The 20,817-nt window shown below is 34.4% G+C and overlaps 1 protein-coding gene across 1 annotated transcript in view; it reads right to left on the bottom strand.

The window, feature by feature from the left end:
* The window catches only part of LOC113233136 (integrin beta-6-like), a 71,140-nt gene that overhangs the window by 9,571 nt on the left and 40,752 nt on the right, over positions 1–20,817 (bottom strand). Inside the window, exons 4-6 of the mRNA XM_026468140.1 lie at positions 17,300–17,444; positions 15,553–15,937; positions 13,355–13,568 (exon numbers count right to left, since the gene is read on the bottom strand). Of these exons, the coding sequence (XP_026323925.1) occupies positions 13,360–13,568; positions 15,553–15,937; positions 17,300–17,444 (739 nt within the window). The 3' untranslated portion in view covers positions 13,355–13,359. The remainder of the gene's footprint in view (positions 1–13,354; positions 13,569–15,552; positions 15,938–17,299; positions 17,445–20,817) is intronic.

The raw sequence follows: 20,817 nt of genomic DNA, 5'->3' as shown, positions 1-20,817 counted from the left end.
AAGAAAAAAGTATAATACAAGCACCGTTAAACACTACTTGTATTTATCTTCATGGCATTCATATTGAATATTATGACGTTTTTACCACCATGATATTTATCTATTTTTTGTGAAAATACTCCAGTAGTCTGTTATTTTATTAATACTAATATCGAACAAACACAAAGCCAAATTCCTTCGTAGTCACATTGAGGCAACAAACGCTGGTTCGAGTCCAGTCGGATTGTAGGAAGAATTTCTTTATTTTACTTATCACAAAAATTCATTACTGTATGCATATATTATAGTCCTCCTTATCGATTTCGATAACAGGAACCCTTTAAAATTAAAGTTCCTAGCGTGTGCCCTAATATGACTCGCCATAATGATTTTTTTTAAATATTATAAAAAGCCTCTAAACACGTACCAGTAATTACATTATTAAGAATGCGGTGATATTTGTCCTGGTTAAATGCATTGTTGGAGTGTTGACTAACATATTGAAGAAATACATAATTATTTATTCATGCTATCATATGACTTTTAACGACATATACAAATAGAGTCATTATTTATTTAAGTATGTATGTCACATTACGTACTCGTAATTCCAAAGCTATTTGTAATACGTGACTGAACTTATATGAAAGGACAAAAGGCAATATCATCGGAAATAGATAGACGTAATAGTATAGATTATCACATACTATCATGCCCATAGAAGTAGTGTTCCTTTATTTCACGTACCCGGGACTTGTTTGAAACTTTAAGGTAGCGTCACATTTTGACTTGTTTTTCTTTTTTTTATATAATACCTACCAAGTGACGGGACGAACACGTCGTGAGTCTGATGATGGCACACGCGTATTTATAACAGTTACAGTGCCACTCAGAACTTTAAATCGCAAAGGTCTTAGGGGCACTACCACTGAGCCCGTCACGCTGAGACATTAGTTGACAAGTCCCAAGTGCCTGTAATTTCACCAGCACCCTTACCCTTCCAAACCGGAACGCAGTAATGCATATATTACTCATTGGCGGCAGAAATAGGTAAGGCAGTACTTCCCTGGACGACTCTATTACAAGGAGACCACTAATAGTATTTTTTTTATCAAAAAAATTAAAGTTTATTACCAAACGGTAGTTTTTGTACGTTTCCATGAATGATTTATCCAACCTGAACAGCAACCAGTGAATTCTCCTTTAAAATACGTTTCAAATGCATGGATCTGAACACAGTGTGACTAATTCATTCAATGAGACTATACAGGGTGTAGATTTGAGACGGGGCAGCAAGGCCGGCTGCCTTAACCGTTGTAGTTACAGGAAAAACGGTTCTAGAAGACTATCCATGAATTTTAATGATATATTGATTGGCATTACTGGTTTTTGACTGTACGTCAGCAAGATAAAAGGCAATTTATACAAAACTGTTTTTTTATGCCATTCGATCCGGTCTCTGGTAAGGGTCACTAGTCTCTATGGGACCAACTGAGGTAACAGTGCTCGAAATGTTAGAAATCGCAAAAAACTTTTTACGATACATTTTGTAGGGACATATTTAGTAATCAGTTATTCTAGGTCGTTAAGGAAACTAACAAATTGTCTACAAATAAGAATTAAGTAAAACCAATTTACAATCGTAACATTATTTTTTAAATTTCGAACAGCTTTGTTTTGTTTTGTTAATAGACAATTATTATTATTATGTTTGTATGAATATGTATCAATTATTATGTTTTGTTAATATATTATTATTATTACTAAAAGTCTTAGTGACAATGATGATATTCAGCGAGAAAGGAGGGAATTGGCAATGTGTGGTAATATGTTGGCCAGGAGATTTGCACTCTGTTCAGATCACGTTAAAGTAACGCTCTTTAAGTCGTACTGTCAGACACTATATACGTGTAGTTTGTGGGTTAACTGTACCAAACAAGCGTACAATGCCATCCGCGTTCAATATAATGATGTATTTAGAGTTATGTTTAAATTGCCAAGACACTGTAGTGCGTCTGAAATGTTTTTGTTAGCACTTACGGGTTTGCTGCTGTGCTTAGAAAGAGGGTTTCTTCTCTTAGACAGACAGTGCCAGACAGTACTAATAGCATTCTAGCTGCTATAGCTCGTAGTTGCGACTCTTTCATACAGAGACATTGGATGTCAATTATTAATAATTAAGTACCTTTATCTATTTATTGTATGAAAGAAATTATATCTAATATATAATATTTAATTCTAATTTAACATTATTGTAATTCTATGGATTTGTTATGTCTGAAATTAAAAAGCTCTTTTGGCACTGATAACCGTTGGCATTTGATTTTGCTACTAATTTGGTTAATCAACCTGTCTAAACTGGTCTGGGTGTTCTAAGTTGTTATGTGTTGCTATGTGTTTGTTGTGTAACCCGGAGTTAATTTCCTTGCTCTGGTACTCCATGGCAAGTACGTCCATAAGTGTTACTAAATTGCAAAATAATTTCTTAAGATTTTTCAAGTCGATTTCAATGTGTTTTATGAATCTATAAGTCACTATAAGATTTGATACTTTAGTATTTGCCGATTAATTAATATTTGTCGTATATACCTATGTACTAAAAAAAACAAGTATTTATTTATATTCTTAGTTTGAGACCGTGTAATTGGTGTGGTTGTATGGGACTAGTATTGTTATTAATTTTTAAAGGACTTGCTGTCCTATCACTACCTAGCAAAGATAAGGTCTACGATGGAACGAGCGCGCTTAGAAGCAGCGCCGGCGCTAGTCCATATATTCGGGTGCAAATGCAAATGGTGCAATTATAAAAAATGTTGAAAATCAATATGCTGTTTACTTAGTTTAGTTTTGGTGAAATTACAGGCACATGGGATTTGTCAATTATGTCTCAGGGTGACGGGCGCAGTGGCAGTGCCCTTCAGATCTTTGCGATTTAAAGCTCTGAGTAACACTGCAACGGTTATAGACAGGCGTGTAGCATAACATCAAGTGCACGACCTGTTCATCCCGTCACTTGATATTATAAAATAAAAAACTTATTTTAGCTAAAGCCAGAACTGCCCAGAAGATGCCTATTCCATCACACCTTAAATATACTCGGGTTATATATGCTCGGAAATACAGTCACAGGCAAGGGAGTTACTTTGATATCATTGTCTGTGTTGGTGGTAGAAGTTAGCGTTTGATGCTTCGTTTGTATAATAACCGCTCACGCGATACATGCAGCCATAGACGCATACCACACCTAGAGGTGCCGGTGATAATTTTATACCGATTTATCGGATATCGAAGTTATAACAGGTAAAAGAACTAATATTAATTGCTATTTCGGTAACTACTCTAGCAAACCATAAAGTTTTTAATGCCTGGGTCTGTCATTAAAAAAAAAAACAATTTCAAAAATACGTCATGACAATCGTGTGTTATTGTTTGGGCTGGTGATTTCGGTGTTTATTTATTGAAAACATACCGTAAGTAGCGTTTTTTAAGTTTACCCTGAATATAAATGTTTATAAACTATACTTTAAGGAGTAATTTCATGGTAAACGTTAGAACCACTCAAACGGAATATTATCATATTTATCCAAGTACACCAAAAATTTCATTAGTGCTTTTTAAGTGCAGGATTTGCGGTGTACTACTGCATTTTATTTGAGATGTTTTTGTTGGTAGTATGGAGGGTATTTATTTAGCAATGCAAAATAATAATTTTTATTTATAAAAACTTGTATTTAAACTGAATGTTTTTCTAATTTTCGAAACTAAATAGCCGCCATTTTGCGGTAGGAGGATCGCATCGCGTGAGCGGTAACTTAGTAACGGTAACGGTACTTGGAGGACCTCTTTATATTTTTTTATGAGTGTAACAAGTGACCCGCGTTACACGCTCGTCAGCATGGGCTAATTATCACGCTACATTTATTATCTAAACCGGCCCATACTTGCCATCTGAACCGGCCCTTAAGCTATTTTAGTGAAAGTCGGAAAAGATCTTGAACGATTTTAAGTAATGTTGTTTCTAAGATCGTGTGGCATAAACAGGTTCTAGATTATATTTGAAAATAAGCGACTTAATGGGACACGGGTATTCAAACACATTCATTATTAACACGCTCGTTAATAATAAAATGTTTTGAGTGCGATTGTGATTCAAACAAATTAACGTGATTTATTGTTTATCTGGAAACTGCCTATGTTTTACATCATTACTTTTGCAAAGGTAATACGTTTGTAAAGTTATTTATTTATTCAGGTATATAAGTGGAATATATCTGAGTTTTATTGCTTATTAAAAAATATAATATCACCTCAAAGTTCTATATATTATTTTTTTGTTATACTAGCGTCACAATGCATTTACGGAATGTTACGAAGCATAATAATTTTTGTATAAAAAATAGTGATAAACATTACATTAATACGAGGTATAAAAATTAAACTGGCTGTTCTTTACAAGTAATTTTCACAAAGACATAAATTCATTTAAGGAGCAATGTATACGCTTCTTAAGATTTTGGTTGATTTTCAAAATTTGCCATTTACGAGGTTTAAAACTATAGTGAAACAAAAACTTTATACTAAAGCTTCTGCGTAGGTGCTTGGATGACAAAAATCCGTTTTTTAGCTCCTGCAGGTATTCTCGATCTAAGATGTTTAAATTAAATATTGTAATGATAAATGCATTGAAATGTATATTTACAAAGAGCAACCCCTAGAGTTTCTTATTCATACGTCTCAGGAAAATCTGCCTTAAGAATGAGCGGTAGAGTTTAATCGATGTGACGGTTTCAAATGTAAATTGCTTACCCATGAAATAAGATAATTAAGTGTGAAAGGAGGGAAAATATTCCTATAGATAACGTTGTTTCTTTTGTCACGTATGTACATTCTCGTGACGTTAATCAAGACTTTATATCTTTAAACATGTTAAGTAAATCGACTTGCTGTTTTCGAGAACTGCCACTTCTCAGTAAATGATTAATTTTGTTCCACATTACGTATTGCTTCCTAATAAGTGCATTGTTTTCATAACGCTTCAGTTGTTTTTAATAGTAACCACATACATATTCGTATCATGCCTAGTAGTGAGACGTATATGGGTTGATAGATAAAACATATTCGTTGCGTCCTACGCGTTAACGTAAGTCTTCATAAGACGATTAATTAGTTTAGTAGTTTGAAATTACTCACAAATAGATATTTAGTAGCGATGTGTAAGTAAACCAAGTAATATTACAATGTGATATCACGGGAGAGTGTAATGTGAAAAAGGGGTATCCACTTAGAAAATACATCTATGTCTTCATTCGATGTAAAACATTAAAACCGTGCATCGATGTTTTCGATGCATCGCTTAAAACATCGATGTTTTTCAACTCGATCGAATGTTTTTTGTTATTCTTAGCTTATCAGTGAACGCAGAGTAACACTACCAATAGAGTTGTGGTGTCGCTGTAGTGACGTGATTAATTTTATGATACTTTTATGTTAGTTTAGTAATACTGGCCAAGAGAAACCAGGAACTTAAAAAAAAATAGTGTTGCATCGGTAAGCATACACATATAGGTGAAAAAAAACAACAAATTAATAGAAATGTTTTTACGCAAGAATAATTCCTTGTACGAATGTTTTTTTGCGATTAGGTAAACTGTCTAAAATAGACAATTAAGTTTGATACATATTCAATTATTCATTCACAGAAGAATGAAATAAGTTAGGATTATAAATACAATTAAACCAAATACTAAATGACTTACAATGACAAACTGAAACACAGAGGCATGCCAGAGTTAGTGTTTTCTATGATTCGATATTTTATTAAAAAATATCGATGCATCGAAGAGAATTTCTTCTTGTCAAAACTTCGAATCAATCCGATGTATCGTACGGATAAACATTGAATGGATTCGATACATCGATGTTCAACGAATATCCCTAATGAGAAAATTAACTCTTGACGCTCATGACATCACCCGATACAATACCGAATTTTATTGATGCACGATATTATATATTTCAATTACAATGTAAAGCTTACATAAATCTTTAATAGCGGATAATCTCTATTGCTATTCTTGCGTTATTTAAAAATTGTAATAGTTGCTTTACACTGCATAATATTTATCTGCTCTAGTTTACGCGTGTCGATAGCAGCAATATTACTAAAATAATATTACTACCCAAAACAATCATAATGATGCTTACAATACATCTTATTTTTAATTTGTGTGATGTGAGTGATGGTGATACACACTTGTAATGCACTGTGATGGTAATAGCATGGAGTGATGGGATAATGCATATAACGCATTTCATTTTTAGTTTGTTGTTTTTTATTAAAAAATAAATGAGCATGCACACACTTAAATAATGTCTATTTATTCTCGCCTTGAAAAGGCAGCAGGCAGGGAATTCCACACCGTAGTCGTTCGACACGTAAATGTGGAAGCGAAACGCTTCGTGTGAATCTTTGGAATATCCACAACATAGGGGTGGAACTCCAGCCTAAGTCAAGTCCATCGATGATAGGTAGGGGAAGGCGGAATTAAATCGTGCAATTCCCTTGCACACTCTTCGTGATACATATATCCTGTAGAATAGCCATGAGCAGGCAACTTTACGGCGGTGTTCAAGGCTCTGCAGTTTCACCTCTACTGATTCCTGTGATGTGGTGGGTAATAGTGATATCACACTGTAACATTACTTTTGCGGGAATGTAATACGATATACCTATCAGATGTACAATATCATAATATTACGTTACTTTTAGAAGCACTGTTTTGCGCATGTCTAATATTCAGTTGCAGTAGGTACGCATGCGCGCTCGACCAATATTATCTACAGTACCTAATTGTTTTGTTTATTTTTTGTTTAATATTTATATAGGGCGTCAATTCAATTGTCTGTTTATTTTATTGATGGTAATATCACATAGGTATTATTCGGTGGAGTCCGTATATAATTAAATGGTAATCAAAATATTGCTTTTCTGCATTACCGCTGTGCGCGAGTCTTTTGTTTAAATATGTTATCGAACAATCGAATGTGAAATCAAAATAAAATGGTCATGACTGTATAAATATACAGTTCCGAACATAAATAAGGTAGCGAAATATTCATAAACAAATTATATATTTTAGTTATAAAACGTTCGCTAAAACGGAGTAGATACTATTTTTACAAAATATTAGATGATTTTAACGCACATTCGATATGAATTATACTACGTGCTTATGAAATATACCACGTTCATAAGAACTAATGCACGTGACGTTACGAGTTTTAGAGCAACCATAATTAAATCCGAGATCACTACCTTAAATTGGTTTAACGGGGAATCAAATTCGAGATATCCTTATATCATAATCAAAGACTGCCTCGGTGACCGAATGGTCTGCCACGAGGTCCAGCATTCGATTAGGGGCCAGGAGAAATATTTGTATGGCCTACATTTATTTATCTCGTTTGGGTGTAATTTGTGGTTGTCTATTTCTGTATCCAAGGCACCCGCGATACGGGGCGGAACTATGAATATATGCGTTAATTGTTTATTTACTTATTTTATTTAAAGTAACTTCATTATTTAAGAATAAATTATATATTTCCTTAATAATACTTTCACCGTCAGTACCACATACTTGACTATAACTAGGGGTTGGGTGTATGGACACCCATATCACAAGCTCTACTTACTATGGGCCAATCTCTCTCCTCTCTCTCTCTCTCACAATCAATCTCCCACACAATATATTACTCTAAGCTTATATAATATAAAATATATCTCTACTGTTATTTTCCTGTTTTACATTGTGGAAATAAATAAAAATATATATAATTTACTAAAGTAATTAACAATTTCCGCCACCGGTGTCAGTCGTTCCTATGAATGTTATATCACTCTTTATGTCCCAAATAGATGTAATGAACAATGTAAACTAAAAATAAATGCCAACAGCAGAGAACCTTATTTAGCAGAACGTGATTTTAAATCGCAAGAATTCGAGATCAAAACACACGTTATATTACTTCAAACAAACTGCATGCAGTTGCGTTATTTCGAAATATTTATTTATTACGTTGCATTATACTAAATTATAGTAAATTATGGGTTTGTACCGCAGCCCAGTGTCGTGACAGAGCTGGCTAAGTACTTCATTATCGCGTGCTAGGATTTTAGAATGGACTTTAATATTTTATGAAACCTACAAGGCGCGTAACTTTAAAGCTATTATCATTTACTACATATATAATTTGCATTAGTTTATTTACGTGCAAAATTGTTCATTAGATTACAAGAAACACTGTAGTGACAAGCACTATTATTATTAACATTATTATCGAATTGTGTCCCTATAGTCTCACACTTTATTATTTTATTTGCGTGGAACGAAGGATGGCGAAAGTTGACCCAATAATAATTAAAATCAACGAAGAACCGTTCATGGACTTTGCTAGTATGATTTTACTTTTTAGTTTATGCCTAGTTATTAATGTTTTTAGAAGTCGGGAATAAAGATATTGTAAAACAATGTATTTTCGAACATCGTAATTGATTCAGTTCCACCATAGATTAGGTAACGTTCTTGTACGTACGTTTTATTTTAAACATTATCGAATGTTTGTAATGTTTACCTAAAGTATTGGTTATTTTATAGTACACACATAAAACATTAAAACTATGAAATACCCAATCAAATAATCAATTAAACAGTAATGATATAAAATCAAAAATAAAAGACAATGTCACAAATATGTTTATACAAACGTTTCCCATTTGGTGGGACGCGACCGGGTACTGGGCTATCAAAATAAAATACCGGGTCGTAACATTCCCGCCTTGTTAAAGTAGAACCAGACCTCAGGATAAAACTTTCGTCATTTTCCGCGAACTTGGGCTCTTTAGTAAAAAATAAGCTGCAGCTCCATATTTCGCACTAAATAGGCGATATCGAAATAACATTAGTAAGACATTTTTTACTAACAATAAATGTGTATTATTTTAATTAATGTCACATTGAGATTGAAAACAACGTGACCATTTGTCGCAGATTTCGGCAGAGTTTGGCAGATTTGGGAATATTCAGCTTTACCGGATTAAAGAAATTCTTATCATTTTTGGGAACAAACTGAAAACTTGTTGTTTTCTGCTACTGCGAATAAACATTATGAAGTGAAATATAGGACAATGTTATAAACACAACTTATATCAACTTTATAACACCAGCTACTATAAGCTGTATTCAATTAGCTTTTTTGATGCTATGATAATGAATCCCAAGTGTTGATAGGTCTCTCGTCATAAACACTGGGTCACAAAATACACGGGATGTTGATGTTAATACAGCCTAGTGCATTATTATTATAAGCGTAGCGAAGTTACCATTTTTTAATATCCGGGTATTGTGAAATTGCAATAAACACTTCCTTATAAAGTCGATGAATTTCGTTACACGCTTTAATATAAATCCACGTAACGTACCTTCTATGTATAAATTAAAGTTAAAAGCTTTAGTAAAAGCAAAAAATGAGCAGAAAGGTCAAAGTTAAACGACCACCGATCTCTCAAATCGCGAGGTCAACAGTAAACAAATAATACAAAAGTGAAAAATGGTTATAATCCACCTCTAAATACATTGACTTGTCGTCATACAAAAGAGTGCGTTATTTATTTGGGTGCTTGTAAGATGTATTTCGTGAAGTGCATTGCACCGGTATACAAGAGTCATTGGAATGCCTGTACTGCTAAGTGTATGTGGGCGTACCTCTCGTAATGCATCATTAGTATAACTTTTGCTTTACAAATTACGGCTCCGTTTAATCTTTGGAAGTTTTTTTTACGTTATCAAGTGATGGGATGAACAAGTCACTGCACTTGGTGGTAAGCGACACGCCTGTCCATTTGCAGTGTCTCTCAGAGGTTTAAATCGCAAAGATCTAAGGGGAATTGCCACTGCGCCCGTCACCTTGAGTTATAAATTGACTTGTGTCTGTAATTTCACCATCATCCTTACCCTTCAAAACCCAAATGCAGTAATGTTCACATTACTGCTTCGCGTTAGAAATAGGTAAAGTGGCAGTACTACGCTGGATGAACTCATTAGCAGTTTTTACGTACTTTGTATAACTTGATGTGTCGTTGAATGTATATTAACCTACTAATCCAGAATGTACGACTATATCGTTTGAACTAGTCTCTCTAGTTCAAAGTCGTCTTGCAAAAATGCATTTTTGCAAGACCAATACCACTTAATTGTAGCAAGAACATATTAACACCGACTCTGGAAGATTTGGACAGGAACAAGACTGAGTCTGCAGTACCAAAGCCAATACCATGACCAGGTGTGCTGACGCAAGATCAAGAACAGGTATACTGACAGAAGACCAAGATCGCGTTGGGCTCATCTTGGTCTTGCATTTGGGCAACACTACTTTAAACTTTTGTAAATTATAGAAGCCTTGCAGTATGATTGAGTAACCAAATTCCATCATATAAATAAAAAAGTTGTCATTTATTATATTAGTGGGATTATCGGAAGGCGTTGAAATGTTTGATTTATTGTAATTCTAAAAGAAACGAAAGGGATAATCATATATCGTGTATAGTGACCGAATAATAGAAAACGACTTTCTACTCTGCTCAATAAATAACTTAACGCATGATATACGTTCAAAATCGATAATAGATACAGTTTGTCCTAAAACTGTCAATGTTTAAAAGCCCAAAAGTAAAAGTTTCCTAAAGTGTGTTATAAATCTTAAGTGACACATTCCATTTATAAAGATATAGATTTTTATTAATATTCACTAATTATAAAAATTGGTCCTGGCTTGTTTTTGTGACATATTTCGACGAACGACCTTTTTTATTTTCTGTTTATATATTTTATACCCTTGTTTTGGTATAATAAAGCCCATTTGTGATCATACGTTAAGTGCTCTTGTTATGCGAAAGAATTGATCTACCAACAAAATAAAAAAATATAAATTAAATACTACACTGCTGCAGAAAATAATACTTTTAAATGATAACACAATACAGGATTGTTTTTGAAATACTAACAACCTTGCAGGAATAGATTCCTAACATCATAAACAACAATTTGTGTAACCAAAAATAAATTTTAAATTTTTTTTGAGCTATCTGACACTTTTTAGACTTGTCTTTGTTTTTTGTATTATAAAAAAATTTACTCATTATATGATTGCGTATATAAAAAATGTCACTGTCTCGTGTGTGGTGTTTGTTCGGTGCGCCTGTGACGCACTCCATGGGCTCCGCGTAATATATGCGCCGTGGCTGTTCTCAGTCACGGCACATGCTGAGTGTTGCCCATTCAGTATCTTAATTTTAGTTTTCATTTTATTTTTATTTTGTAAGTGCAATTTAAAATAAATGACACTGAATAAAATTCTCTTTCTCTCTTTCTTTTTTCTTCTTCTTTCTTTTTGGAAGGTAGTTAATAAGTTCCTAAGTGCCAGCGTCCTCGCCGATGACTCCCGCGTTTTGCACAGGGTTATCATTGTTTACAGCGATCTATCAAAGTAAACCTAACGAATTATTATAAGTTATGGAACAAGTCAGTCCTGAGAAGTAGTGTATATATGTATATGTATAGAAGTAGTATTTTGCAAATAACTTTTCATACTATTTAATGAAAATATGACACGTCATCCGGTTTTTTTATTTTGCTTCACTAATATATTTATCATACATGCGGCATGATTGACAAACGCGCTAACGTTGAAGACTTTTTTCTTTATAATATACCAAGTGACGGGACGAACAAGACATGCGCCTGGTGGTAAGCAGATGCAGTGCCACTCAAAGCTTTAAATCGCAAAGGTCTTAGGAGCTCTGCCATTGCGCTCGTCACCCTCAAACATTAGTTGACAAGTTGTATGTGCCTGTAATTTCAGAAGCACCTTTAGCGCCCAGTTACACGATGCGAAAGTTTTCGCCCACCTAGTTACCACGCCTTCATGTGCATTAATGGCGAATCTGAATTCTATTTACTAGGCAACAACATTTAAATTCCTCTGAATAATACAACCCCGACGCGCGGCCGCCGCCAGGCCGCCGCGTAGACCAAACTCAAGCCAGTCTCGCCCGCGTGCCCGGGACGCTCATTTAAAACGTAAAAGCTAAATGTATAGATCGTATTTCGGCATGACAGACGCACGCGGTCGCTGCGCGGTGGCAACGCGGTCTCCGCTAGTTGCGCGGTGGCAACGCGGTCTCCGCTCGCTGCGCGGTGGCAACGCGGTCTCCGCTCGCCGCGCGGGGTGAGCGCGATGAACTTCGTGTCGAATAAATACGCCTTTACCCTTCCAAACCGGAATGCAGTAATGCTCACATTACTGCTTGGCGGCAGAAATAGGCAATGTGGTACTTAAGTGGACGAACTCTTTCACAAGGACCTCTACGTTTAATAAACTAGACTGACCCGCGATTGATGCTTTTATTGCGACAAAATGACCTTTTGGTTCGGACACTTTTGAGCGCGGACCCAACGCCATTTGTTATGAAAGTCATAAAAATAATAAGAAGTACATTTAACAAATTACGCAAATTTTATAACGCTCCTAGATAAGCATAACAAGTAATCGACTAATTTCGTTCGTAAAATGTCCAAAAGTTGTCATTTGTCTCCTGAAAGTTTCAGTCATTTTGCGGATGTGGCATCATGACACCAGGGATGTGATTTATGTTTTATATTATTATTGTTACAAGTGAAAGGACAATTTGATAACTACGTACATAAATTGCGAGGCATCAAATCAAAGCGGTTGATAAGGGATTGGAACGTTGTGGGAAGTATATCTGATAAACTGACTGGTTTAATTTATTATATTATCTGGCATATAAAATAAACAATACTAATATGAGTATTGCTGCGTTCCGGTTTTGAAGGTAAGGGTGCAGGTGAAATTATAGGCACATGGGACTTGACAAATTATGTCTCAGGGTAACGAGCGCTAGCAGTGGCCATGAGATCCTTGATATTTAAAGCTCTAAGCGGCTCTATAACTGTTGTGGACAGGTGTGTTGCTTACCATCAGGCGCATGACTTGTTCGTCTCGACTTCTTGGCAGAAATAGGTAAGGTGGCAGTAATTCCCTGGACGAACTCTTTCACAAGGAGCTCTACTGCTACTAAAATCGTATCGTATCGTTAGTGAATTACGTTTTAAGAAACTTTTAAGCCAATTTCATCTTCAACGTATACTTACTTAAATATAAAACACAGATTTTAACCATGAAGCTTGAATGCCTTTAACATTTTTCTGTGGAATGCGTAAGAAGGCTTTCAGAAGGGGTCAATCATCTTTGACCAGAGCATTGATAGTACATAAAAACGAATACAAACAAAACTTACCTCAACTACCATTTTCCATAAGTTGGGTTCTTGAATGATGAAGTAGGTGGTATATAAAGAGGGTTGACTCCGGTGGAGTCCTGGGCTTCGATGTTTGTGTACTGAGGGTCTGACCCGGGAAGAGGGGGAGTGCGCTGCTTCCACATCATGTAGCCTGCTACTGCTGCTGCCGTGGCTACTAGGGCTATCACGCCTAGGACCACAGGTAGTGTTACTGGAGGAAAAATTACACATTTTAGTGTTCTTTTTTAACAAGTAAATGACTTTGAAATGAAATGAAAGAATGTGAAAAAAATATTTTATTTAATTTTCTTGAAATGGAAAAATTCTGAAATGAAAGAATTCTAAAATGAAGAATTCTTATAATAAAGATTATAATAGGATTCTGAAATTTAAACATTCTTATATTAAAGAATTTTGAAATTAAAGAATTCTTATATTATAGAATTCTGAACTGAAGGAATGCTTATATTAAAGAGTTCTGAAATGAAAGAATTCATGAAAATAAAATAAAAGAATTCTTTCAAATTTCTTTGTTTCATTTCTTTGTCTAAACTGTTGAATATTTAATGGTCAACGCAATAAGCGAGCTGAATACTTTTTACTAATCAAAAGTTCTCAACAGGACTATGCTTACACTACTTATATTATTTACATTGGTACTAACCACATTCAACCACACACAACATTTTGATGCATATTATATAATTTTAGATTTATAATATGTATTTGCCTGTGATGCACTTTGGCTACAAGTCTCACTGGGTTGCGGTCGCTCACCATATGAGACTGGCAGAAAACAAACACTGTTTGACTTTTACGGTCTACAGTATTCATGTTCAGTCAGGGCCATTTCAGCACAAACTGTTGCAATTTTATATGACCAATAGAAATTTTGTTTTCATATATATCAATGTCTACTAATTTATGTTCTATGTGATTTTGTGTTATACCTTGTTAAGTGATTGTAAATGTATGTTCCTGCTTGTATTTGTGCTAAATAAACGTGTTATCTATCTATATATCTATTCCACGTAGGAGACGGGTACATATTAATATGAGTTGACTTTATTATTGAAAATAATAGAAATATATTCTGAATCTACTATCGTTACGTTAAAGCATATTCATTCTTACATTGTAGATATCGCAAAGCATTTAAAGGTCTTTATAGCAAACAACCAATAACAAATAAAGAAATATTAAGTACAGCTTAAATCAATATGTTATCGTAAATCAGACGATGAAGTGGCCAGAATGTTATTACTTTCGAGGCCAGCAAAACCAAACAAAGAACAGTTGGTACAAATCGAAAAACAACTGTCTGTGTGGCATGCACCAACAAACAGATAATTACGATGTCATAACCAAGTCACTTTATAGTAGACAAGGATGCATATACTGATTCCCTTTATGAGCATATGAGATGAAAAATGAATAGGGAAGCAGTTGGTAAGTGTATACTTTGAAACTAATGTTGCTATTCAGTAAAACTAGTATTGTCAATGTTTATTAAACAATTCATAGCATTCTGTGAGAAAAGTTCAAAGTTGTAGTCTTATAAATTGTGAGAAAAAAGCGAGTTGTTAGGTTCCCGCGATTGTTACACATTAGAAATATAACTATTGTTTAGGACCTACATCGCGAATATTTGGTTTTTCGTTTAAAAATAAGAAACAAATATATCTAAGCGATTTATATCCGAAAAAAATAGTTTCATTTCCAAACAGATCGTAATAAAAAACCCAAAATCTAAAAGAGGTACCGCCGTTGACTTAAAAAATGAGCCTAATGATGAAACATTTGATCTTCGACTGAAAGACTTTTTGTTGGATAATGCGTATTATTCCACTGAAGAATTTAGGGACATGGTCTTGTAATATATGTTGTAATTTATAGATTATTAGGTATAAATATTATTTTACAGAAATGAATAAATTACATAAACTTTATGCATACAATCATTATATTGACATAATTATTAATATATTATTTAATATGTTCCTACATTATTTCACATAACTACACTGACTATGTTAAAATTACGTAGTACAAAACTTGTACTGGAGATTTGTAATTTTTTGAAATGTAACATTTATTACTATTTGTAACGATTTTTGTAATACAATATATTGTATATAATAATGTAAAGTGTACAAGATAATAAATAAATCTAAATCTAAATCCAAAATGCTTACCATTAACTTTGCCACCAACAACAGCGTCCTGATTAGTGCCACAATGATCCAAGATCATCACACGGATTTCGTGATCTTCTTTCATTGCGGCATATTGAATGACACATCCATCATTATTTAGCGAACATTCGATCCATATCTTTCTTCCCAATACATCAGTTTCTGTGAGTAAAGTCTTATTCTTCACTTCTGTATATATTTGGCTGTAGTCTTTGCATGGACCAATGTCATTGGTCATCAAACAGGAGTCGTGGAAATTTGTAGTAGTGCAGATGTCAGTGCAATACGCATCGAAGTAATAGTACCCTTCTTTGCTGGTGTCACAGTGACATCTTGGGTTGTTTGTGTCACTGCAGTCGCAGAAACCGTTGTTTGAACACTCTTCCTGGAATAACGTAATCGTTGTAAAATACGCCAGCATGTTGTAAATTCTCCTTTGAATATGCAAATGCATGACTGTTCTGTTTTAAAATTGTAATTATATGTAAAATTAATTCAATATTATCCCTCAATATTAGAGAAATTAGGAAGTAACAGATATTGGTTATCATATTTTTTTATTTTCTGATGAATGTAGCATTTCATAAATAAAAACAACAAATGCCAAACCAATATTTGGTCTCTATGTACAGAACTCCTTGTATACAAGGTGTAATTGTTAAATGTGCCCAGGCGAAAATTCAGTAAATATAAGAGATATCGAAAACCTTTAAACTGATATTAATAGTACACAATGAATAAAACGACATCAATAACTTTTTAAAACAAAACTAACAATATCCAAAATGTTAACGTTAAATGCTCACATACATTTAATTGACATTCGCTTTGCTTTCGAACAACTGATTTGAATACAAAATTGTGTATTTAAGATATTTTACTTTTTACTTTATTTACAACAGTTTCGTTATCTGTAAACTTATTGTTACCTCTTAAAGTAAAGAAACTAGAACCTCTGTACAAATGTCACATTAAATGTATGGGAGCGATTAATTATAAAATTTTGGTTATTTCTAGTTATACTTTTAACAAGTTATTGACATTGTTTTACTAATTAGGTAACATCTTTCTATATTAGTTCAAAGGTTTATGATATCTTTTATATTTACGAAATTATCGCATTTTTTATGATATCAAGGGAGGGGACGAATAAGTCATGCGCCTGGTGGTAAGTGACACACCTGTCCATAACAGTTGCAGTGCCATTTAACGGTTAAGCTCTGTATATACTACGAGTACCCAGAGCAGTAAGGTCAGAACCAAAGTATAAGAGTTCGTTTCCTAAATTAGAATCGAATCCGGTACCTTTTCATCTATTTTATGTATTATTAACTATGCTATTTTCGTAGAAGATACTATTTATATATTACTATTATTTTTATTACATTATTATCATTTTGATAATTATTTTCAACAATCGTTTCGTCTTCAATTGATGTTTCTTTGCGATTTATGTGTATTATCGACCACGCAGAGCTGCCATAGTCGGGTCGGGCTGAAAATCAGGGTTGAAGTCATTACAAACTGATTTCAACATTTTCCTGAGCTCGTGTCCGTTACACACATACTTTATTCTTTTTATTTTCATTAAATTTTTTTATGATTATAATTATTACTTTTAATTAATTTTGTAAAATGCATAAAAAAACTTTTTTTTTCTCATTTCTGTAAACTATAATTTTTTTGTTATATGTGTGAAAATAAATGGTAAATGGTTTAAATTTAACGGTAGTAACAATCGACTTACGTTTGAATGGACAGGAGTACAAGCGGGTATGTCTCCACGGTCACACGTCTTCACCACCGGTCTCTCAGCAATCTGTAATGTCTCGGACATCTTCTGGTATCCCATTGTTTCCGGAATCTCTTGTCGACTACAATTCTCGCCTTTCCTGGTAATTAATACAGAATATTATGTCTGTGAATTTAAATACTTTTTTTATGATATCAATTATGTGGTCTATGATATCATGGGACGAAACGAACAAGTCAGGCGAGAGGTGGTAAGCGACACACCTGTCCATGGCAGTTGTAGTGCCGGTCAGAGCTTTAAATCGCAAAGATCTGAGGGGCACTGCCACTGCGCGACACCCTGAAACACAAGTTGACAAATTCCAAGTGCTATTTCATCAGTAGCCAGCTTAGTGAGAGAAACAGGTAAGGTGGCAGTGCTTTTCTGGACTCAGTACAGTAGTTCCTCTTTCTTTCACAAGGAGCTCTACTGTTGTTAATAAAGCGATATTGGTGCCCCTAGGATTTTTACCTCTTTGCTCGTTTCTTGTTTGATTTCTATCAAAATCTTATAAAACAAGCCAAAGATGTTAGTACGAACCAATGGGATATCGTGCTGTCGGACAATAATCAGAAAAAACATTAAAGTATATATTAGAAATAATGTTTGTATAATAAAAACAATGATTAAGTGGAGCATTTTCACAAAAGATAGACGAATATCATGATTTTCAATCAAAATAAAAGGTAAAACATTTCCAAGAAGATAATCAAAATACTTGTGTGAAATAATAATGAATGTAAAAAAAAATTATAATTATTTTAATCTGTCATGCAAACACCGAATGTATCACGTTATTACGTGACGTCATTAGGTAGGTAAGCAAAGAAACTCCACCGTATACACTTTACGCGTATCACCTTGTTGTTTCTCCGTTTAATAAATTGTCGCAAGTGGCAAGTGCATATTGTTGGTTGCCTACTAAAGATGTCATGCGTACTTAGTTGACGCGTATTTTTATTAAATTATATATAAACTCAGGGTCTTGAAAAGCTTTATTTAAATATAGTAATATTTTTCTTGGCTTCCTTATAATATTATCATAGCATCGAGGTATTGTATTAATAAGTATTCAAATCGTAATTTGGCAATCTTCATATGTATGAATATATGAATGGTCATCGTTTTACTATCGGGTCACGTCAAGTGGTACAATTAAATGCAACCGTTATTTGTATTAGATTAAAGTTCTATCTGTGATTTGTATGTTAATGTTTGTGTGAATATGTAACAAGTGATGAATAACTGAATAATATTATAAGAGTAACCAGTACCACTCTAAATAAAATTACCAAGAGACTAGCTTGTAATTTATGGTTTTCACCCTTTTGAGACGCGTGTAATTTTGATATGAGACACAATTAGTTTCTCTACATCTAAGTAGCAACAGAGCTTCTTGTGAGAGAGTACGTTCAGGGAAGTATGCTCACATTACTGCTATGCGGTGTTGGTAAGTTGTTTTTTAAATACAAAACAGCTGCGAAACTTTGGTATTATAAAAAATCTAATAGAAAGAAATGAGAAAGAAAGAAATAAATAAAGAAAGAAGAGAGAAAGAAAGGAAATAAATATGTGAGTTATCTTTTAATTTATATACTTATATGGTAAGGGTGCTGGTAAAAGAACAGGCACATGGAACTTGTCTACTTATTACATGTTCCAGGGTGACGTGTGCTTCAACGATGTTTGCGATTTAAAACTCTGAGTACCACTGCAACCGATGAGTAGGCGTGTCCCTTACGACCAGTACGACTTGTTTGTCACGTCATTAAAAAAAAAAACTGAATTTCGAATGTCGATTTCGTAATCTTGCGTACGTAATATGAGTTTAACAACAACATACAATTGTCATCAGTATAAAGCATTTTTAATGAGTCTGCCATAATTAGGAAAGTAGGGACTTGTAATTATATTCACAGAGACGAACGACAATTGTTTTGCGGTTGGTCTTAATTGTTGGGTTTATTCACTGGGTTATTACACGTTTGTATCTCTAGAGGCGAAATTTAAACGATATATAGACGGAGATACAGTCAACAGCGACTTAGATTTTGAAGCGAACTTGTTACATAGTGCGCACTATACGTTTCCGGAACTGGCCACTTACATAAATAATATTTAAAAGGTAATTACAACATTTGAAAATGGAACTCTGTGGCTGTAGAATACATGAAACAAACTTCATCTGACTGTCACTTGTTTTACATGGTGGCGTCATTTTAGAAATTGGTTGTCTACATCACCATCGATTCAACTCGAAAAAATTTTCGTAGTATGATTTTCTACGACTTTAAGTGTAATTTAACAGTTCGGCAGAGGTTCGCTCGGCTTCAAACTGCTTTTGAAGATGGAGATTTTGCACCACGCAAGACAACTATTTACAGCTGTTTTGCATAATTCAAACGCGGTCGTGTGAATCTCAGTGACGTATTTCGTGATGGTCGCCCGTCCACTGCTGTGAACAACAAAAACATCGATGCTGTGCGCCGTGTGATCAAAACAGACATGCGATATACCATGAGATTCGGGCATCTATAGACATACGCATGAGTCAAATACAATTAATACTACACAAACATTTGGGTGTGAAAAAGCTGTGCTGTCGGTGGATCCCACACAATTTGATTGAGGTTCAAAAAACGGATCGCGTCACTTGGTGCAATGCCGTGCTTACTAGATTCAACGAAGGGGCGTCAAATTTGGTGTGGGACATAGTAACAGGCGACTAAACAGGGATTTATAGTTATGACCCCAAAACAAAGCAGCAATCGAGCGCATGGGTCTTTCGAGATGAGCTGAACACAACCAAAGGGGCGCGCGTGCAAAGTGCCTCTAAGCGGATGATTCCTTCTTTTTTAAATAATACTGGACACGTGGCTACTATTGCTTTGGAGAATCGTTGTACCGTGAATAGTGATTGGTACAAGACCATGTGTTTACCGTTAAGTTATCGACAAACTTCGTAAAAATAACCGTAAATGCCGTATCATCTAGCACCACGATAATGCCAGTTCTCACACGGCCAGGCAGACAAATGAATTTTTGAAGGTGAACAACGATGACCTTATGAGCCATCCCGCGTGCAGTCCCGACCTGGCTGACTCAGTCACTTTTATTTATTTCCAAAAATTAACAACCAGTTAAGAGCGCGATCAACGAGAAGCTGTCGAAGAGTATGAGAAATATGTTTTTTTTTTTTTTTTTTTTTGTTGTGACTCGGCAAAATGACTGCATGAAAACATGAAACATGAAATGTTTCAGAGTTTGTCACGGAGGAGTGGCATAATTGTTTTCAAAATTGGTTCATTCGTAGGAAAAAGTGCATTAACGCTAACGGAGAATATTTTGAGAAACAATAAATTCATTTCTGACCATTTATAGTATTTTTTTCTTATTCATTCCGGAAACTTATAGTGCGCCCCACGTATAAGCGGCATAGAGATAAATTTAAGCGTGCTCTTGGCGGTTTTAGC

Source organism: Hyposmocoma kahamanoa, unplaced genomic scaffold (assembly GCF_003589595.1).
Source record: "Hyposmocoma kahamanoa isolate Upper Pololo Valley unplaced genomic scaffold, ASM358959v1 102, whole genome shotgun sequence".
Taxonomy (NCBI): domain Eukaryota; kingdom Metazoa; phylum Arthropoda; class Insecta; order Lepidoptera; family Cosmopterigidae; genus Hyposmocoma; species Hyposmocoma kahamanoa.
This window is presented reverse-complemented; position numbering and strand designations above follow the sequence as displayed.